General features: G+C 63.4%; 5 protein-coding genes across 5 annotated transcripts; all 5 read right to left on the bottom strand.

The window, feature by feature from the left end:
- Positions 1-643: 643 nt before the first annotated feature.
- On the bottom strand, positions 644-4,714 carry LMJF_05_0770 (hypothetical protein; the record flags this gene model as incomplete). Its single annotated transcript, XM_001687502.1, has 1 exon — positions 644-4,714. One exon carries the CDS (start codon positions 4,712-4,714, stop codon positions 644-646), a length of 4,071 nt encoding a protein of 1,356 aa, XP_001687554.1.
- A 2,170-nt stretch (positions 4,715-6,884) lies between these two features.
- LMJF_05_0760 (kinesin-like protein) lies at positions 6,885-10,649 on the bottom strand (the record flags this gene model as incomplete). The annotated part of the gene is made up of 1 exon (XM_001687501.1): positions 6,885-10,649. One exon carries the CDS (start codon positions 10,647-10,649, stop codon positions 6,885-6,887), a length of 3,765 nt encoding a protein of 1,254 aa, XP_001687553.1.
- A 1,438-nt stretch (positions 10,650-12,087) lies between these two features.
- Positions 12,088-14,565, bottom strand: LMJF_05_0750 (conserved hypothetical protein; the record flags this gene model as incomplete). Its single annotated transcript, XM_001687500.1, has 1 exon — positions 12,088-14,565. The coding sequence occupies one exon, from the start codon at positions 14,563-14,565 to the stop codon at positions 12,088-12,090; it is 2,478 nt and encodes an 825-aa protein (XP_001687552.1).
- Positions 14,566-15,832: 1,267 nt separating this feature from the next.
- LMJF_05_0740 (conserved hypothetical protein) lies at positions 15,833-16,930 on the bottom strand (the record flags this gene model as incomplete). The annotated part of the gene is made up of 1 exon (XM_001687499.1): positions 15,833-16,930. One exon carries the CDS (start codon positions 16,928-16,930, stop codon positions 15,833-15,835), a length of 1,098 nt encoding a protein of 365 aa, XP_001687551.1.
- A 2,020-nt stretch (positions 16,931-18,950) lies between these two features.
- On the bottom strand, positions 18,951-21,167 carry LMJF_05_0730 (conserved hypothetical protein; the record flags this gene model as incomplete). Its single annotated transcript, XM_001687498.1, has 1 exon — positions 18,951-21,167. One exon carries the CDS (start codon positions 21,165-21,167, stop codon positions 18,951-18,953), a length of 2,217 nt encoding a protein of 738 aa, XP_001687550.1.
- Positions 21,168-21,736: the final 569 nt, after the last annotated feature.

Genomic DNA, 21,736 nt, shown 5'->3' with positions numbered 1-21,736 from the left:
TAAATAAGATCGCACCGCACGTTGCAAAGAATAAGAATAACAAGCAACAGCGTAGCCGAGCGGACGCTCGACACACAGAGACACGGCCATACAAGGAAAGGAGGCGTGCATGTATGTGTATGTGTGTGCTGTGTCGGTGGTGGAAGAGGAGGAAGCTGTGCAGGGAGGAATCTAACGGAAAAGGAATGAAGAAACATGCAACCACGACCACAAAGAACGCACGCGCACCGGCGTGAAAAAGAGGATCCGGTGCATCCCATCCATTGCACTGCATCGAAATCGTCGTCGTGCCCCATCCAGAGGGAGTGGAGGCAACAACGCCGTCGGAGAAAACAGAAATCAGAACAACTATGCCGGCCAACATGACACCGTCCCTGCTTAGGGGGAGGATGCAGGTGTGCGTGTTTGTAGGCTTGTCTTTAGCTAGGACATACAACGTGCCAGGCGAGAGGGCAGAAGCACCTCATCCCCTTCTCCCCTCCCCTTCCCACCGTCATCATGACTACATGAAACTAGACAGCGCTGGCGAGAGGGAGCGGCATCCGTCCTCTGCGACAGCCAACCGCAAGAAAGGAGCCTCACACACTGGCACGCGAGCAGCACCGCCACTCGCCCCTCCTCCCACACACATTTCATCGTGTTGCTAAAGCTGTTGATAGCGCGCATAGTTGGCTTCGCTGCGCGAGCTGTCAATGAGAAGCTGCAGCTGCGCGGCCGTAACGCGGACGCCAGATATTTCCGACGCTGCCCCGGTAGCGTAGCCCCCACTCGCGCGGCCCATGCTAACACTACCGCTTATAGGCGAGTCAGCCGAGGAGAAGGTCGCTGGCGACGTGAAGGAGGTCGGAATCATTGCTACGGAGGTTTTGTCCGCTGATGCTGTCCTCGCCCGCGCAGCGGCGGCCAGCTCCGCGGCCAGCTCCTTCGCCCTCTTGAGTGCAGCCAGCGGTGCTGCTGCCTCCGACATTGCAGACGACAGCGACGACGCGGAGGCACCAGCGGCGCGAGGGCCCTCATCGATGGGCATTCGCTCCTCCAAGGTTGCATCGCAACCGCTACCGCCGTTGCCGGCGTGCGACCCCTCCCGCCACTTAGGGCTGTAGCAGCGCATGATGTCTGTGTAGCTCTCAACGCTGAGCTGCCGTGAGTGCTCTTGGGGGGAGCTCGGCGTGTGTGCGCCATCGTTGGCACCACAGCGACGGCGACTGCCTCTTCGGACGCGTCCGGCAGCACTGGGGGATGGGCGATTCCGCACCACTCCCCGTCCCACCGCCCCCGCGGCGGCCGCCGATGCTCCGATGTTGGATGTCGGTGCCTTGTGTGGCGTGCGCGTCGACGTCGCCATGGTTTCCACTGCGACCTTCTGCGCCGCGCCGACAGCGGTGTGGTTCGCGGACGTATTGACGCCCGCCGCCTCACGTGGCCGCAGCTTACCACTAACGCTCTGGTCAGCGCGTGTACTCGCCAATGCGCCCACTTGCCGCTGCTGCTGCAGCGCTCGCGCACCAGCCGCCGTCGAGAGGGGAGATGCAGGCACAGGGGAGCTGCTGACCGAGTGGAGTGAGCGCGCCTGCTGGCCATTCTCTTTTCCGCCGCGAGCGATCGCCGCTGACGAGGGCGTCGGCGACGGGCTTCGAGACGCACAGTTTAGCACAACAACACCGCTACTGCCGCGGCTTCCTGCAGCCACGTCCGTCACGGTGCACCGTGCTTGCTGCTGGTGGTATGGATGATGCAGTGGAGACCACAGAAAGACATGCGAACTCGTCGCGACGTGGCCGCTGCCTTTCTCTTCGGTGCCGTCAGCCCTCTGAGTGAGTTGGTCCGGCTGCAGTTGTGACTTTGCTGGCTTCTGCCTCTGCCTCGGCTGCTGCTGCTGCGGCGGCGGCGCTTCCGACCCCGACGTTGATAATCGTGGCGGAGCGTGAAGGCCGGCGCTATGGCTGCGCGATCGACGCACCAGAACGATGAGCTCCTCGTTGGCATGCAAGGCGGGCTGCGCCGCCACCGCCGGTTCTCCCGGCGTCGTCGGCGGTGGCATGTCTGACGTCTGCCCTGGCTGCTGCTGCTGCTGGTCGGAGGGTAAGGAGACGGCACGCTTGCATGTCCACACCCTCACGTCTTCTGCCGACACTGCGACTCCCGTCGGAGGTGCAATGCCAGTCTCACTATCGACCGCGACGTTGCCTACCAGGCGAGTCGCGTCCGCCTTATCTGCACTCCGAGTAGCGTCGCTAGTGATGCCGAGACCGCGGCGATTCTGCTGCTCGCTGGCCACTGTCGCGAGCAGTGTCCCAAACAAGGCCAGCTCGCGGTCGTTCATGCGCTGGAAGTCCTGCAGGAACGCCTTGCTCTCCTCCATCGAGATCATCGATGCTTGACTCACCGACACGGTGTTACTGCTGCCGCCGTCTCTCGGCTTTCGATCGGCAAGGCGACGCGGGCCTGCTGCTCGTGATGTGGCGGCTGGTGTTGCTGCTCCTGCAGTTGTGGATACCACAGGGCGCGCGCGGGGGCCGCCGGCGCCGGTGGTGCTGTTGATCGTGGGCCGGGTGGCACCGGCGTTGGGGCGCCGGGCGGTGGGGGCCGTGCCCATATTGGGGGCTCTGGAGGCCGCCGACGCCGCTGCGGTGTGCAGCGAAGACCGTACACTTTTTCCTGCAGCACTGCTGCGGGCGGTGCCGCTGGTGCCGTCGCGGCTGTGGCTGCGGCGCGGAGCCGACGACGTACTCATGGAGCTGGCCCACTCCGCTACTGACGTCGAGGCGGCCGCCGCTGCGTTGCTGACCGGCACGGTGATGGTGGTGGCATGTGGCCGTCGTTGGTGCACGTTGGCCACCGAGGAGGAGCGCACAAGGGAGGACGGCGCCACCACCGGCGCACCCAATCCGTCTGCAATGCGGGGAGCTTGATCCGTGACGCTACCCGGCACCGCGCTGCTGGTACGGCTGCTGCTGCTCGCGCGACGGCGCTGATGCACGGGGGCAGAGCCGCTGCGCACGACGCTCTTGTGAGGCGCCGCTCTACTGGTGTCGGTGCCGCTGCCGGCATCAACGAGAGCCGGCGCGCCGTCGCCGCCTCTCGATGGCTCACTGTGCCCCAGCGGGCTTCTGCCCCCACTCGCTTCTCGCGTCGTGTAGAGGAAGAGGGTGCCCGACGGTGTGTTGGAGCGCGGCCGCCGTGACGCGGCACGGGCAGCCGACCCTCCCACAGGGCCCGCCGCGTCGTCGCTGTGGGAGCTGACGGATGCGCGACGCTTGAGCGGTGACGAGGACGCAACCGACCCTGCTTTGCGAGCGTTGCCACCACCACCGAAGCTGTCTGCAGACGGAGTGCGGCGACGCTGCTGCACTGATGTCGCGGAGGGGGTGCGTGCCAGCCTCGACCGACGTGGGAGCTGTAGGCGGTCCTGCGCGGCAGCGGCACCAGGCAGAAGGGATGCAGCCATCGCTGTCGAGGCCGGGCCGCCGACTCCGGCAGTTGCTTTTCCGGTAGCAGTGGTGGCACTGCGGTACAGGTCTGCTGGGCGGACGAGCTGCAGGGGCGGTGCGGCGACCTTTGCGGGAGTCTGCCCACTCTGTGCACACCCTGCTCTACTCGCTCCGTCGCCGGTGGGGGCGACTGCCAGCCGCGGCTGCGGTTGGCGAGGCATGGCCAGCTGCTCTGCCGCGAAAGGTGAAGGGCCACCAATACCAGCGTTGCGCAGCGTCGGCGCTGGCTGAAAGTACACGCTGCTGGGGTTGGTGATGGCGCCACGCAATCCACTGCTGGCGGACCGGCTGCGGCGCGGCTGAGGGGGAGGAGCGGCGCGCTGTGGCTGCGGCTGAGCGACTGGCAGACCGCTGATACCTGGAGTAGTCGTCCCAGCGCTGCGGCGACGTGTCGGCAGGGGCCTAGGTGCTGCTGCTCGAGGAGAGACGGCAGTGGACAAGGGCGACGGCATGGACGGCGACGATGACCCGTTCGCGCGTACAGGAGTTCCACGCTTTGTGGCGACGGCTGCTGCAGCTGCTTGAACGGCCGTGATCGACAGCGGCGAAGCGCTGCTGCCACCCACCGTCGTCGTCTTGCTACTCCGTGTGCCGTGTTTGTGCACGCGCGAGAAAGGGGAGACGCCCTCGTTGCCGTTGTTTGCTTTACAGGCGCCCGCGGAGGTCGCCGCGGCCACTGTCGCAGTAGCAGCAGCAGCTGCTTTGTGAGACTGCTGCTCACGCGCGCCTGCCGCGACTGCCGCGCCGCCTGGCTTAGAGGTCACCTGCGCGTCCGCTTCGACCACAGAAGAGAATGCTGTGGTTTCCGGTGAGGACGGCAACACAGCTGGGCCCATGCGGATTGATGGCGAGCGGGCCTCGGCGACAGTAGAACGGGGGCTAGCAGCTGCAGTGGCCACCTCCGTGACGGTCACGCGTTTCTGCCAGAAATGCTGTTGCTGCTCTGATAGCGGGTGGGAGAACGAGTGGGGTGAAGCAACGGAAGACGGTGACGCCCGCGTGCAGCTTCGCGAGTTGCTGCCCGTCTTCGAACTGTCGTAGCTGAGGCGGCGGCACGTGGACATGGGCGGGGATGGCGACGTCGCGGCAAGACGCGCCTGCCGCTGGTAGTGGCCCTGCGGAGGCGCAGCCAGTACCACTCCTGCTCGTGAGCCGTTCGTTGGGAGGAGTGCTGCCCCAACGGTGATGGTGGACGGAGCAGCAGCAGCAACAGCAGACTGCATGACTTGGGGGGGGGGAGGCAGCTCTTTAGATGTGTTAATGACGGCCCAAAGTATAGCTTAAGCGAGGGAGAAGAAGAGGTGAGAGGGGGGGGGGCAGCGAGAGCCAGACAGGAAGCACAGAGATGACGACGAGCACGCACGGAGCCTCTTGCTGCTGGGTGCGTTCCGTTTTCCATGCTGCATGTGGGCAGCGGGCATGCGCTGGCGCTATGGTAGGGCGACGCAGACACACACACACACAACCGTCATCCTTACTGTCATGATCCATCACCAGCCAGCATCACGGACGCACCACTGAGACGGAGGGGGTGGTGGAAGCAAGCGGTGGTGGTCGTGATGTGCGTGCGCGACACGACGAGGGGAAGTGCCACTGCCGCAACAACAACAAAGGAGAAGGAGGAGACCGCGCGTTGGCACACATGGGTTCTGTCGATGGAGGCGAGTGCGAGAAAGAGGCAGGTAGAGATGCAAGAGACAACGGCAGTAGCAGCAGCAGAAACGCCACCGTCACTGCCGGAAATCACATCGAAAACGTAGGAACACGAAGAGAGAAGTGCCGCCTCAGGCGACTCGTAAAGACCGTCCCCGCCATCACGCGCGTCGCCGCCGTCAGGGTGACGAGCCGGCCGTCCACCCAGCACCATCAGCGGCGGCAGCAGCGACATGTGGAGCAGAGGACACACACATATACATACACATACACACATACACACACATGCACATACACATATATACACACACATGCATATACACATACACATATATATATATATATATATACACATACACACACACACACACACACACGCATACATACACATAAACATACACACACACACACATGCATATACACATACACATACACATATACACACACACACACACATACATACATACACATAAACATACACACATACACATATATATACACACACACACACACGCATACATACACACACATACATACACACATACACACACATACATACACACACACACACACACGCATACATACACACACATACATACACACATACACACACACATACACACACATACATACACACACACACACACACACACGCATACACACACACATACACATGCACATATACATGCACATACACACACGAAAACATTGCGGATGAGTTAGGCAGAGGCTCGACAGACATTTTTATGGAGAGAGAGGGACAGCGAAGGCCTTGTCGAAGGTGAGGCGCTGACGTACAGGCATGAGATGCGTGTATGCATGCATGCATGCGTGTATGTGTGTGGGGGGATATGTGGGCAAGACCGAAGAGAAAGGATGGGCGCGGGATGACGCGGGGGGGGGGGAGAATGCGTGTGTGTGGCCCCCACCTGGCGTCTGCCTGTCTATGTGTGGAAGGGGGAAGGGGGTGGGGGTGGGAGGAGGGCGGCGAAGCTCATCAAGTGAGGAGGGGGTAGGGGGTGACAACAAGAAAGAAAAACGCTATTGATGAGCGCGCTACAACGACTGTACTGATGAGCCATCTGCGCGACGAGGGGGTGGTGGTGGTGGTGGTGGGGCAGCGACGGTACGCATCCATACAGACACAGGCACGCATGTAAAGAATTGGGCCACGAGGGGGAGAGGGGTGGTCGTGGCGGTGGTCACCACCGCTTAGAACCAAAAAACTAGAAGAAGCTTCACTAACATACATAGACATACACCTACACGTACAGCCACAGACGCCGTAGCCCTGCTTACATCATGTCGCATCACCCTCACCATGACCAGCATCGCTATCGACGGCGGTACTTGTGCGCTGCCCCCCCTCCTCCTCCTCCATCGAGAAGTCCTTCATGCCTTCCAAGGGACTCAGGTCCTCGCTCTTGCGGGGCGCACGCACGATGACGAGGACGAGGGCTAGGTGGGGGTGCTCCATGGCAGCTGCAGACACGTACGCGAACAACTTTCCAATGTTATCCTCGATGGTTGCTGGTGTGGCGGCCGAAAGCCTTTCGAAAACAGGATGCAGTGCTCTCGCTGCCGTCGCAACTACCCCACAGCTGCGCGCGCCATGCGGGCGGCGCCGTCTTCGTCGCACCGCAGCGACACGTCTTGCATTGCTTCAGTGTCGCTCTCTTCACCGCTGGTCCACTGCGGGTGATGGTGCGCATTGCCCTCACGGAGCGCCTGCTGATGTGTTTAGGCCAGACGCCGTGGCGACATCGCCGCGTCAGCGGGCGCCATCGAGTCCATCGCGGCGAAGCCACAGCGCGCAAGAAAGACTTTGAGGGAGGCATCATGGGACGCGCGGGAGTAGTGCGGCGGCCACAGCACCCGCGATGCGCTTGCCTCCGCCGGCGAAGGCAGCGGTGCTGGTGCGGCTGCCAATGATGACGGCGCCCAAGAGTAGTCCGTTCCTACAGTCCCCCTCGCCGCCTTCTCCGCATTCATTGCTTGATGACAGTCGGCAACGTGTGTGTTGCCCCCCTCCTGCTGCATGCGTCCGAGCAGCTCTGCGAGGCGCAAGCGCAGCAGCACGTTCGACTGCTCCACCTCCGCCAGCCGCGCCTGCGTTGCTGCGCGCGCGTGCTCCGGTGGAGATGGCCGAAGATGACGAGTTGGTGCCCGCGTCTTCTCGGAGGCCGAGCTGACGCCCGTCGAGACGGGTATCGTGGTGGGTTTAGACACGAGAACGCCACTGCCTCCGGCCCTGGTGCTTGTGCTTGCCGTGCTTGCCGTTGAAGAGATCTCTAGTAGGTTGGTGCCGTCGATAACGCGGCCACACGCTGTAGCCTCCGCCTCGCCGACTGCTGCGTCCGTCGAGTAGAGCATGGCCAGCATCGCGGGGTCTTCGATGTTGGTGGTGGCGGCCGCCGCCGCGATCAGCTTGCGCTGCAGCTCCATGCGGCGCTGCGCAATGGGGTAGGCAGGGGAGAGGAGGGCGCGGGACGAAGCGCTGTGCCAATAGCCCTCTGCCTCCGCCGCTCCGCCACCGCCGTCGTCCTTGTCGTCGTCAGCCGGCGCTGTCGGGCTGGATGGCCGAGGTGAAAGGTACCACCACTCCGGCGACGTAGGCCCAGCGGGCGCCGCGCTGCGACGACAGCCCTCTGGTGATGCGCCAGGGTCGGCTCCCTCCTGGTTCTCGACCCCGCGCGATTCGAGGCTGTCGAACCGCTGCATGCTGCCGTTCCTAGCGCCGGCGCTTCGTTCGCCGCTGATCTCCTTCGGCACTGTGGTCTCCTCGGATACGACGAGGCCTCGACCGCCGCTGCTACCACGCGAGCGAGATGATGAGGTGACTGCCCTCATGGACGCGCTGGTGGTCAGCGTTCCGGAGAGCCGCTGCCGCTGCCGCTGCTGCTGCTGCTGGTGGCGGATCATCGCGGCCGCGAAGTAGCCAAGGTGTCCCTCCAGCCACCACGTGTACGTCGCGAGCTGCTGCAGGCGGTTCTGCGCGGTGGAGGCATCGACAACAAGCTGGCAAATCTTCGCCTCCGCCGCAGCTTTCGCGTCTTCTGTGTCCGCTGTCGTCTCGTTCAGCTTCGCGTTGCTCTTCACATTCTTGCACAGCTTCGCGAATCGCAGCGTCGACAACGTTTCCTGCACATCACGCGAGTCCGGCGACACGTTGCACAGCAGAAACGCGATGGCGTTGCCGCTGAGGCTGCTCTGCAAGATGCGCGTGAGCTTGCTGTCGCGATACGGAATGTGCTGGTCTGCGCTGGTGCTTGTCAGTGCAGCAGCACTGCTGGCCGAGGTGGTCGTCGTGTTTTTGGAGAGCGACGAGCGGGCCACCGAGCTTAGCAGACGCATCACGTTTCCGAGCACAGAGAGCGAGCGATTGATGTTCTGTGCCTCCTTGAGCTGCAGGCCGTGCGCGCCAGTATGGCTGACGCGCTCCGACCCTGCGAGGTCGACAAGGCTCAGTGTGGAGCAGCGGGTGGTGCACGCGGGCTTCTCTCCGTCGCGTGAATGCCGCTCATGCTGCTCGACGCGTACGAAGAAAAACGCATGGGAGCGACTGCTGCTCTTGTTCAGCTCCGTACGGCCCGTGTGCCGCTGCCTCAGCGCCAGCCGGACCGCCTCCATCGCTGCGTGAATGTTGTGCACTTGGTGCTCACGCAGTCCCTGAATGTACACAGCTTCGCTGCCGGCGTCGTGCGAGGGCTGGCGGAGCGAGGGCTGGCGGAGCGAGGCCCAGCTTGACGGAGGCGGCGACACAGCTCTTGCCTTCTTCAGCTGCGTCGGTGGCGAGGTCTGCGAGGCCGACGATGCGGGCACCCCTAGACGAATTCGCAGTTGCGGTGCTGCGTGTGTGGTGGTCGGCGCAGTCCACTTCATCGGTATTGTCTTGGCTGATCCCATAGCGGTGCCGGCTCCAGCATGGGAGGTGGCGCGTGGCGTGCTCGCAGCCGCCGTTGGGGGGTGGTTCCGCGTCGTTGCGGAGTTGCCGCGCCGAGAGTTGACGCGCTGCGACGTACGTGTGCAGTTTTGCACCGCGCACGGTGGGGGCAAAACGGAGAGCTGGCCCCGCCCTCGCTTGACAGCTGACGCGGTGGCCTTGCGGTGATCACTGATGTGGCTGCTGCTACAGTGATGGTGAAGACGCGTCGCGGCTGATGGGTGAGAGACGTCCTTCTTGCCAAGCGTCGCTTCCTCGTTCTTAGGAAGCTCACCCGGCAGCAAGTCGCGCATATCGTTGTTGTACAGTTCCAGCGCACTGAGCGTAACCTGCCACGATGACGTCGGCGCCGCAGACGCGTGCTGCAGCCTGCCGTCGCCTGGTGTTGCAGCCGTGGCGTCGGCGCCGTGTCGTGCCTCCAGCCCGCGAAACAGCTGGATCAGTATGCGGGGAAGCAGGCCGACGTCAGACGCGGCGCGCGCCTGCTCCTCTTCATCGACGTTGTCGTCATCGCACTTGACCGCCTCGGCTGACCCGGGCTGCGACGCCAGCCACCGCAACGCCTTCCTCGACAGCTTTCCGCCGTGCGGCCCGGCAATGGTGTAGGTCTTGCCACTGCCGGTCTGGCCGTAGCACATCACGGTGCTGTGGTAGCCCTGCAGCACCCGCGCCACCGCGCGCTGACCGATGCACGCCATGACATCCGCCTGCGTCACGCTGTCGTCGAGGATGTGGTCAAAGTGGAAGCGAAAGGTGCGGATTCGCTGCCCAGCCGTGGCACCGTTCGCCGCCGTCGCCGTCTGCGTGCGCGCGCCGCCCGAGGCGTTCGCGGCGACGGCGACGGGGCAGTCGATGAAGCCGTTCCTTGCGTCGGCGCTCACGCAGACTTCTTTCGACGCCTTGTCCTTGCTGTCGCTGTTGCCGGCGTTGCCCTTTTCGGCTTTCGGCGTTACTCGCCTGCTCGCGGACCGCCGCCCGCACACGGTGGCGCTGTGGCTGAGGGTGCTGTTCGCCGTCCGCTGGCGCTCCTCAACCAGTGAGCCGCCGCCGACGGTACTCACCTGCGTACTCAAACCTTCGTCCCAGTCGCCGCCGCTGCTGCGCAGCTCGCATGGCGGCTGCTGCACCGCGTTGTGCGACGACGCCGATGACGCGGGAAAGAGACAACGCGCCGCCGTATCAGTTAGAGGAGACGGCAGCGGTGTTCCCTTGGCCATTATCAACGAGGTGTGAGGGCGCACGCGCATCGCTACGAGGATGTTCATATCCGCAGTGGCCAGGTCGTCATCTGCCACCATGGCTGCCGGCTCCGTGGCGATACCGTCCTCAGGTGCCGGCGACGTCCTGCCTTGCGGTGGCAAAATCATACTCCCACTGTCTCCGCCCGCGCTCTTGTCCTGCCCCGCGTCGCCGACACTAGTCGATGCCACTGCGTCTGCTTGAGGTGCCGCTGCATTCGCCCTCGCCAGCTGCATGCTCTCCCGCAGCAGATCACGGAGATCGACATCCACACAGGCCCAGTCTACGCCCTCGTTGGCGTCGTTCAAGTCCAACTCAGACATCCGGCCCTTCGGGCTCTCCAGCTTCGTGTAGGAGTCGTGATGCACCCCCGGGGGCAGGGTGCCGCACCTCGTCGTGGTTGCTGTGGCCGTATACTTTGCAGGACGTTGCCAAGCTACTGTCGGCGCCGCGACGCTCTTCTTCCGGTTCGACTGCTTCCGCGGTGCCGCTGCCGCAACAGAAGAGGGGATAGGGGAAGTTGGGCTGGTCACGGGGCTTGCTGCGGCGCCCTCTGGTGGCGCTGCTGCTGCTGCTGAGGCGGCGGCGGGTGGCCCGGAGGTCCACGTACTGCAGGCGGCGGAACGCTTGTGCACCGCGTCCCTACTGCAGCCACTGGTGATGATCAGGCTGGGCTGATGCCGCGACTGCCGCGGTTTCGATGCCGAGTTGCCGGTGGTGCTGCTGCCGTTCGCCAGCGGCAGCGTGGGGGAGAGCAGGTGTGTTAGCCGTGCCGCGGAACACCGCGAGTGGGTGGTGTGGTGTGGTGTGGGGGAGGAGGGGGGGGGGGGCTGGGCACACAGCCCTCAAGTGTGTCACGGACGGTGACGGTGCCTCATCCGGGACCGTCAGACACCGACAACGACAGCACGGGCAAAGTGGGGAGAAGGCAAGAGGCGAAGACGATGATGATAATGGGGCCATCAGAGGAGATACATATATGCATATATATATATATATATTGTATGTATACATTATACGATGGACCTCATGTGCGCGCGGTCGTCGTGATGACGACTTCCGACCGTGCAGATATGGCGACAAGAGGGTGCATCGCTGATTAAAAGCGATTGTGTATGGTTTAGGTAGAGAGAAGATGCGTCCAACAACAACAAAGTATCGAGTCCAAGGGCCGACGTGTATGGGTGCATCGGACTCCTTGTACGCGAGCCAAGAGAGAGAGAGAGATCAACCGGCACACCCGCGCGAACGCGGAGAAGATTAGCAGCGTGCGTACACGTGAAGATGAGTATGCGCCATGGGAGGCAGGGCGGGGGGGGGAGAAGAGTGCAAGGCTGAGCAACTCCCCCCCCCCCCCCACTCGAGGCGGCAAAAGATGTAGAGCGATAGGGAGGGGAGAGGCTCGCTTCACATGAGCAAAGTATTTTAGCCACAGCCGCCTCATCCGACATGACCATCGGAGGAGACGCGCCGCAGTTTTTCCTAACCTCCCCCCCTCTTCCTCCACCTCCGCACCACTTTCCCTTTGGTGGACCGTATCGGACAGCGGCGCGCGCTCGAGCGATGAGCGGCATCCTGCGACGTCTCGCGCTGCGTGTTTAGAACAGGTGCCCGAGAGCACGCTCATCGATTAAGGACTTAGGCGAGGCGTCAGACAGGCAAGGGCATCAGGGCAAGCGCCCAGGAAAGGCACCGCCCTCACGTGCCCGCATCATGCGCATCCACGATCGTTATCCGCCAGCTCTGCGGCAGCCTGCACGACTAGCAGCTGGCCGTCACCGTTGTCGGTCGCGCGTTCTTGCGCACCATGCGTGTCTGCTGGGGGTCGAAACCCTTCTCCTTTGAGTTATACGTGGCCCAGGCCGGCGTCACGGCGGCGTAGTCTAGCGAGGTGAAGTCCGTGCGCCCCGACTCGACCAGGTCGTAGAAGCGCTCATAGTCGATCCAGGTGTGCCAGTGGCCATCGAAGAAGAACTTGTCTAGTGCGATGAGGACGCAGCAGCTGTGCTCGTGCTCGCACGCTACGTGGTATGGACGGTTGCGCTCCTCGGCCGGGATGACAATCACATCGCCGCCGCCTTCCTCTTCCTTGTCCATCTGCGGGGTGCGGTAGTGTGGGTGCCGGCTCGCCATCTCGGCGCAGAGCGCCTTGCAGAAGTCGACCACTTCGTCGTGCCGCGGCACGTTATCCTTCATGTTCAGCGTGCTACTGCTGCTTGTGCCGCAGTACGTGACGCCCTTCACCTCAATGAAGTCAGGCTGCCCCATCTCGACAAGGTCCGCGTACGCCTTCACGTTCTCAGTGTTGTACTGGTTCACCAGCGTCAGCCGGAACACGGTGCGCTGCTGCTTCTTCGCCAGCTCCTTCACGCAGCTGAGGCAGCGATCCCAGTAGTCCTCGAAGAGCGGCCGGTCGATCCGCTTCAGCTCCTCGGGCGTTGGGGCGTCGATGGAAAGGTACAGCTGCACGACCGGCGTCAAGTCCCGCAGCTGCTCCGGGAACTGCGCGTTCGTTACCATGAAGGAGGAGATACGGTGCTGGTGCAGCAGCTCACAGAAGCCGTTGATCTGCGGGTACATGATGGGCTCACCCACAAGGGAAAGGGCGCAGTGGCGGATCTGCATCGCCGTGGCCAGCCGCTCCGGCGTCACGCCCGGGACACCACGCATCTGCTTGATCATCTGGTAGTGTCCCGCCATCCCTTGCGCGATGAGCAGCTCCGGCGGGTCCTGCTTCCACCGAAAGTGGCGCGAGATGGGGTTCGTGTGATGGCGCCAACAAAACACGCACTTGTTCGCACACGCCAGGCTCGGCGTCATCTCCATGCACTGGGAGGAGTTGATGTTGTAGAAGGTGTGCTTGTAGCACCCACCCCGACCACGCAGCATCGACTTGGTCCACCGGCACAGCTTCACGCCCGAGTGGGAGCCGACGAGGCGGTACCCTTGCTTCTCCAGGTTCTGGCGCAGCTTTGGGTAGAGCAGCTCGGGCAGCTCGCTCGGGTCCTTGTTGAGGTCGAAGTCGGCGTCGTCGGTGCCGTCCCACACAAGGTCCTCAACATCGTCCATGTCGTTGTTCTCCGCGTTGCTGTTGTTGTCGTCATCGTCGTCGCTCGCGCTGGCGGCAACGCCGTCGGCAATCGTGCCCGCCTTGCAGCACGCGCAGTCATCATCGCCGTCTCCACCGGCACTGCTGCCGCAGAGCTGCTGCGACGACTGCTGGCACGCACACAGCCCACCCTCCTTTCCGCACGTGCCCCCTGCCGCGGCGGAGATGACGGAGGTGTTTGCTGCCGCGACGGTGGCGCTACCACCCTTGCAGCTGCGCGCTTCCGTGGCACTGACAGCCGCAGGACTGGTCACTGCCATCTCGGACTTCTTCTTGACGGTCACCGTGCCGTCGGTGTGGAAGGTGGCGCGACTCACCCACTTCAGCAGCGCCGTGGAGAAGATACGGAAGAGCGACTGCGTCTTCGCTTCCGTCGCGTACACCGGCGGGACCACGAACGGCGGTGCACCGAGGCCGCGGCACCACTCGTGCAGGTTCTTGGCGAAGGCGTTAAAGCGCTCCTCGCCGTATGCGATGTCACCGAGACCGAAGACAGCGAAGCGCTTGCGGCCGAGAGTGTTGCGAGGGATACGGTGGTCCTCGAAGGCGTCCTTCAGCACCGCCTCGAACGCCTGCGACCGTGGCGGCGCGACGCCGTCTGTGTACGTACTGGTGATGAAGATGGTGAGTGCGTACTGGTTCTGCTCCAGCAGCGTGTCGACGCGGCACACGTTCTTGCTGCCCACTTCTTCCTCACGCATCTCCATCACCCGCACGAGCGGGCAGACGACATCTTCAGCTGCTGCCGGCGGCGCTGTGTGCAGCTGTGCTGTGATGAGCGAGAACAGTTTGTGCGCCAGCGCTAGCGAGTTCTTCGACTGCGTTGCGTAGGCAATCAAGATCTCAGCCGCCACGGGGGATGGTGGCACCGCCACTGCCGGTGAGGGTGCCATGCGTGCCGGCGGCGGAGACTGCGCCGGCGCTGCCGAGGGAGGCGCGGAGGCCACACCGAGTTGCTCCAGCTCCGCCTGCACCTGTCGGCTGAAGGTGTCGGCGTCGTCCGCGGCGCCAGCGTCGCCTCCGGCGACGTTGCCGCCTGTGTGGACTGAGTCGGCGAGATGGCTGTAGAGGAGAAACGCCACGAGCGGCAGCCCAAGGCTGGCGAAAAGTTGCAACAGGAAGGATATCATCCTGACGATGCCGTTGGACGCTTGTCCCTCCCTTCCACTTGAGCTGGACCCTCCGCACGCGTGCGGGTGTGTGGGAGTGCAACGCCTTTTCTGCGCTGCTTTGACTGGGCTGTGATGGAGATCGGCTCAGCCCGGGTACTGCACCGTGTCGCCTCTGTTGGACTTGCTTGCTTGCGTGTGGAGGGTAGTGCGCAGATCGCGAGAGGTAGAGGCAGAGGCAGAGGCGGGGAGGGAGGGGGGAGGAGGTACAATGAGTATCAGTGAAAGACGAGGGGAGGTGTCATGGGCTGGAACGGCGTCGCGCCCCTTTTCGCAACGTGTGTTGGCGTGCACCGGCGCCTGCCTTGGGCCTGGCGCCCATACGGGCGGCACACGCCCCAAGCAGGTGGGCGGACATGACGTCTCGTATCCGTTGTTATTATCCGTGCCGCTGAGGGCACGAGCGTAAACACCGTTGTTGTGGTTCGTGGAGTCGCGCGCCCGTGACACACCTTGGTGATGCACGCACCACACACGCACGCCGGGCCCGTGCACGCGGGCGAACGACTCGCCAGAGGGGCGATGAGGAAGAGAAGCATACGTGCCTGTGTGTTGGTGGTCGTGATGGTGGTAGTGGGAAAGCCAGTGCGAGAGAGGGATATTCTCGAGATGCCGGCGGGCTTTCACGCACGGGCACCCAGCCCAGCACACGCCTACCCACTGACCCGCCTACTTGGACACATCTCCGTCAACAACAACCAAAATAGAAGCGAAGGCAAAGCCTACGGATACGCCGGGCAGTACGTCGACATGCACGCGCATGCACGCACACGCCACTGGAACACTATTCACGCGAGAAGGGATGCAATACCGAGACGGGAACAGCGAGGGCACAGACAGATGCACACGCCATCCGCGTCGTCTGCGTCGCCGCCGCCGCCCGCCTCCCCCCCTCTCTCTCTCTCTCTCCCCTGTCGTGCTGCCTTTCGTCTGCCGGTTGAGCAACATCACCCACACACCCACAAGAACAAGTGTACGCATACATGTAGGCACGCCACACTGCCGGGATACGGCCACAGCAGGCGAAAAGAGGGCACACGATGCAGAGTAGGGAGAAGCTGCGTGCGAGCGTGTCGGCTACACTGCGGGAGGGGCTGTTCAGGCTGTGTGACCCTCGATACCCCTCGCATCTGGCGTTTCTCACTTGCTTTCTTTCCTTTCGCGCTCCACCAGCGTCGTCCTGCAGGGCGAAGCACTGCCATCGTGAGGATCACCATCATCGTCGCCATCACTGAACCCCGTTCAGCACCCGCAGCGACGCCACGAGTTGCTGCTTCGCATTTTCGTAATCATAGAACTGCAGTGCACTCACTGCTTGGCTGGCCAACTTCTGGGCGTCGATCATCTGGTCCACGGAGGGCTTGAAACCGGTCGCACCGACGCCGCCGCCGGCGCTCGACGGAGCCGCGTACCGCTGCTGTGCGGAGGATGGCGTCGGCGGGAGGCTCGGCACTGCCGAGCTGGTGGAGAGCCACTGCTGCTGCTGTGATGTGTGCTGAGGCTGCGGTGGCGCGTACGTGTTCTTCATGGGGGACGGGTGCACTGGTGTCTTGCTTCGTCCCTGAGTGTCGGCGTCCGGTGTGTGCGGTGGCGGCGGCGGCGTGTCAAGCTTCTGCGTCACCGGTGGAGGCGCATACGGGAGAGCAGGTAAGTTTTCGTGCGCGGTGGTTGGCGCTGGCGCCCGGTTGGAGACGGACGTGGGCTGCGATGTCGGCCGCATGAAGCAGCTCGCCGGCGCCGTCGTGAACGTCGTCGCCGGGCCCGCGCCATTCACGCCGCCGACACCGCCCGCCGCATCGTCGTCCGCGGTCTCTAGCTTGTTGGGGCTCACGTACGGTTCATTCTTGTCGAGTGCCTTCTTCATGCGGGTGGCGATGTACTTGGCGTACTTGCTTTTCTGTGCCGCCACGGCGTCCATGGCGCCGTCGTCGGTGAACTGCGCCGTCGCCTCGAACAGCACGGATGCGGTGTAGAAGAGGCGCACAATCGCCATGGACGCGTTCCCGGTCCGCTCCGCGTCATCGGCGCGGGCGAAGAGCATGAGCGCAAACTTGGTGAGCACCGTCCTCCCATCAATGCCTTGCAGCTGCGCACCGAGGCGCGCCTTGCTCGCCTCCAGTGCGTCTAGCAGGGTCATGAGAAAGGCAGTGCCGTCCTTATCTTCCTTGCTCCGCTGCCGCATGCACAGGAAGGCAACGTGTGTGCGCAGGTAGTACGCCACGAGCGGCTCCTTGTCTTCAAACTCGTGCGAGCGCTGCAGGAATGGCCGCACCAGCGCCGCCCATGGCTGGGGCACCTTCTCCAGCAGACTTGCAGAGGACATCATTTTGATCACACAAAGCTGTGCGCACGCGTGTCGGTCTTTCCAGGCCTGTGTCACGGGACACGGTCAGGGGTCAGATACGCGCTGCTCTCCGTCACGCCTTGATGGTTACACCGGAGGAGAGGAAGAAGGGGGGGGGAGCAGAGAGGGCCGAGTGCGTGGAACGGGAGCGACCGAGTGCGGCTTCCGCTTCGGGTGAAGGATGACAACGATGACGACGACGACGGTGGTGGTGGTGGTGGTGGACCGGTGCGGTTGCCGGGGATGAGGGGGGGGGGAGGGGGGAGGCGAGGGGCGACAAGCCCAATAATGTATGAAGAACGAGCGGGAAGGCTCAGCGCTAAAGCAGAAGGAAGAGAGAGAGAGAGAGAGAGAGCTGGGCGGGGCCAAGGGGGAGGCAGGTGATAGCGGGAGAGCCCACGTAAGTGCGAGCTGAGGATGTGTGGGCGTGGGCGTGGGAGAGAGAGGTGCGTGTGTGTGTGTGGGGGGGGAGGGGCATAAAGCGTGGGCGATGGAGGAGTGTGAGTGCCGTGCAGTTGCGTGAGGACGGTGAAAGGCCGTGCGGAAGCGAGGGAGGGAAGGAGAGAGAGAGAGAGAGACCGTGACGGCGACGATGAGGTTCGAGGCGAGGCCGCGGCGACGAACAAATCCGATGCGGATCCGGTCCTTTGATGATCCCTTGCTCCTCAGCGCGAAAAGCTTGAAGGGCCATGGGGAGAGAGAGGGGGGGCGAGGGAGAGCACGCCTCTCCCTCCTGGATGACCTCGCCACACGCAGGAGGTGTGCCCCGCGTGTGGTGTTGCCCTTACCATCAGCAGCAGCAGCAGCACTAGCGTCTGGCACTCCCGTCGCTTGAAGGGAAAGGGTGGTGGTGGCGGTGAGAGGCAGCGATCGCTGGCCACATAGAAGGGCGGGGCGTGGAAGGGTGGAGGGCGTGCGTCAATCTGGTTTAAAGGGTTGCAGACGGAAGCGTACAGGAGGACAGAAACGAATGCGCGCGCACGCGCGTGCTGACCCGTGTGCACACACCAACACAGACAGACGTGCACCGAGTCACGCACACACGCGTAAACGCAGACGAGGGGGAGGAGGAGGAGGGGGCAGCGCTAGCAAGAGAAGACAGTAACATGATTCACGCACAGATACACAGACGTACACGTACACATACACATGCACAGGTATACATATATATATACATATACATATATATATATATATATAGAGAATGCATAGGGAGGAAGAGGAGTAAAACTGAAAAGCAGCGACGATGTTTCGAGAGGAGATCACGCGGAGGACGAGGAGAGATGGAGAGGAGGAGGAGCCTGCGTGCACGTGTGTGCGTGTGTGTGGGCGAGTGTGGTGAACATCAGCATAGGCGATGGAGAGGAAGGCGCTGACTTCGCGCGCACGCGCAAGACACCCAGACGCAGATGGACACACACACGGGAGTGGGGGGGGGGCAAGTGAGAGAGAAAGGCAAGCAGAAGTAAGAGTAATGGCAATGAGCGGGAACAGCAGAGAGAGAGAGAGAGAACGTTGGCGGTGGTGGGCGCGGAGAGGAAGAGACACGACAACCCCACCAATCAGCGGCAATAGCCAGGGCGACGCGTGGGTATGCGGCGTGCAGAAAGGGGTCATGTCCGAGGACGGACGCTCTTGGAGAAACATCAGCAGCGGCAAGGCTGGAAAAGAGTACGAGGCACACAGAGAGACTTCACTGCGGGCGTGTGTGATGCCATGTGACGTGCTGCCCCTGAAGCTGGTGAGTAACCTCCTCCCTCCGCTCCTTCAGCCCGCAGGCGCGCGTCACATGCACGGAGAGCGCGAGAGAGGCAGATAAAAAGGTGCACACCCACACACACACACAATACATCAGTGCCGGTCACCATCGTCGCCGTACTCGGTCCACATCTTCCCCATCACAAGCAGCATACCCCCCTTCACAGCTCTGCCCGCCTTTCGCCTTCTCCCAGCGGCTACCGATGCCGGTGCGTTCGACACCAAGCGTCCCAGCGCTGCAGCACTATATGCCGCTCGCGGGAGATTGCGAGCGGGACTGACGACCAATATTGCGCACGACGCGCAGCTCCCACTCTACCCTGTCCAGGTCCTTCATCACGCGCTTCATGCGCGTGTTCAGCTGTGTGTAGCGCTGCTCATTTCCGCGCTCACGGTGTCGCGCGACCGCGATGGACATCTCCATCTGCATCTTTTCGAGCTGCGTGCACAAGATCGCGTGCTCGGCGATGAGCTGCTCCTCGACGGCCGTTATTTCCGGCGCCGCCTCCTTGCCAGCCTTGCCGCCGTCCGCGACGGGCTGACCGCCAGGATTAGCCGTGATGTAAAGCGTGGCGCCGGCGTTGTTTTGCGATTGGAGAGGGTCGCGGTGCTCCTCCCCCAGCAGTCGTCGCCGCTGCTTCTCGAGGAAGACGTCTTCCCTTTCCATGAAGCGCAGCGTCTCCGGCGAGTCGGCCCGCAAAGGCTTCAGCCCCGCTGAGGGCGACAACGTGCGACGGTGGTACACGGTGGACTCGACCTGGCTGCTGTCGTTCGTTTTCGGGGGGATGGGCCGCTGACTGTGGGTGCGCAGGCGGCGGCGCTCACCGAGCTGCTGCAGGGCCGTTACCACCGCCCCGTTGTCCGAGCCCCGCTGTGGCGTCACACTGGGAGTGTAGACAAGACCGAGGCTGCCCGCCTGCGACGCCTCCACGGGATGGCCTGCATACATTGCTGCTGCCCCGGCTGCGCCGCCGCGTGGTTGGCAAGGACGGTGCGGGATGGAGGACGACGCGTAAGATAGCGACTCCACGGCTGCCACCGCGGCATCCGAGGGACTGCCCTTGAGAGTACTGGATGTGTGACTGAGAGCGCGACCACCGGCACTGCTTTGCTGGTGCGACGGCGCCGGGTGCGAGTGGTGGGAGGTGACCGTCGCCGCCGCCCGGCGCCCACTCGCAGCTGCTGGTGCAATGTCAGCGTGTGGACCCTCCTCAGACAGGCCCGAGCCGATGTGGCTGCCGGTGCCCGTGTTGCTGCTGCGGTGCTCGCCAGCTGCCGAGGAGCCCCGACGATATGGGATGTCTTGCTCCTCGCTCCAGTAACTTTGGCCGTGGTGCTCCCCCTGCAGAGGCGGTGGGGGCGGCAGTTGATGCGACGGCGACGTCAGCGACGAGGAAGGGGAAGGCCAGCGATGCCCGGCGCTGACACAGTTGCGTTCACTCTCGCGGCTGTGGCTGCACCCGCTGAGAGACTGCTGGTATGCGCTATCCGCCTTTACGTCCGCCTCGGCCGCCGCGAGTTCCGCGAGTTCTTCCGCGGCCGCGCGCCGCTCCGGCGAGGGCAGTAGAGGATGCCCCGTTTTCTTGTAAGAGCTGTACTGCGGTGCGGGCAGCTCATTGTGGTTCTCCTCCGCTCGCAGGCGGGCCGACGGCGGCGTCGGGTTGCTTCGAGTGCGATCTGCCGGACCAGCTGCGGCGCCACTTGGTTGCTGTCTGTCGGCCATGATGGGCCACGGCGTCAGTGCCACACCCGTCCGATTGCGAGGCTGCGCGCGAGGCCTCGGCTGGGGCTTACACGAGCCGGCCAGCGCCTGCGACGGCGGCGGCGTTGAGTCGGCGCTCGTCGTGTACACGGGCGGCACTGCTTCAGCCGCTCCCGCGTTCATCGCCGGTAGCACAGACGACGTGCGGGAGCGTGACGATGACAGCGGGCGGTACTGCAACACCGGCTTCGGCTGCAGGTGCTGCCTGCTCTCCGTTGTCGCCGCCGATGCCTCATGCAGATCGTCTTCCGCTCCGCGTGGGCGGCTCCCCCTCGACAGCTCCGAGACAGACCGCGGGGTCATCTGGGGCTGTTGCTGTCGTGGGGCGGGCACTGCCTGGTTCCGACGCGTTCCGCGGGCATTGTCGGGATAGAGATGCGCGTCCCCGAAGCGGTGACCCGAGTGTGCTTGCTCCGTTGGCGAATCTGCGGCTGGCGTTGCGCCGTCTATGGGCTGCAGCCGTAGCGCGCACTGCTCCAGCACATCGGCGATGTCGTTCAGCAGCTCACTTAACGTTGCTGGGCTAATGTGGATGCACCCCTCGCCAGGCGACTGCTGCCACTTCTCCAGATACGCGTAGACGTTCTCGAGCGCGTTGCGGTGAAACTCGTAGGCGACAATGCTTGTATCCAGGGACGCCTCCAGCCAGGGGATCCTTGCGCGCTGCTTCTTCAGCACAGACGACTCCGATGTGGACATGGTCCACGGCGTTGTTTCTTGAGGAGGGGGAGGGGTCAGAGAGCGAGAGCGAGCGATCGACGGGCGTTTGGGCGCACTGTGATGGGCGACGAGACTGCGCACACAAGCACCTTGCCGTGTCGTATCGTTCCTGCGGCCCGTCCGTCGCTTCGTGCCTCTCCAGTGCACGCGAAGAACCGACGCTCACGCACTCACAGGGCAGGAGCGAGCGAGGGAGATGCCGATGACGACTGTGTCTTCGGTCGAGTGTGCGCGGAGGGGTGGGTAGCTGTTGGCTGGTTGCGTCGATGTATGGCTGCTGTGGTGTCGCTGTGGGGTGGTGTTGGTGGTGGTGGTGGTGGTGGTGGTGCTTGCACAAGAGCATGCGCACTCCTGCTTCTATAGGCGCCTCTCTTGGCAAGCGGCGGTGGCTGCGTTGAGCACTGTACAAATAGAGGAAGAGGGGGTAAGGAGGAGGGGGGAGGGGTTGGAGGCGACTGGAGGTCGACGCAAGACAACTCTCACGCACGAGGTGACGCTTGCAGATCCTGCGCCACCGCTGTCGATGGGATCTTCTACACCCCGGGCAG

The sequence above is a fragment of the Leishmania major genome, chromosome 5 (genome assembly GCF_000002725.2).
Source record: "Leishmania major strain Friedlin complete genome, chromosome 5".
Taxonomy (NCBI): Eukaryota; Euglenozoa; class Kinetoplastea; order Trypanosomatida; family Trypanosomatidae; genus Leishmania; species Leishmania major.
This window is presented reverse-complemented; position numbering and strand designations above follow the sequence as displayed.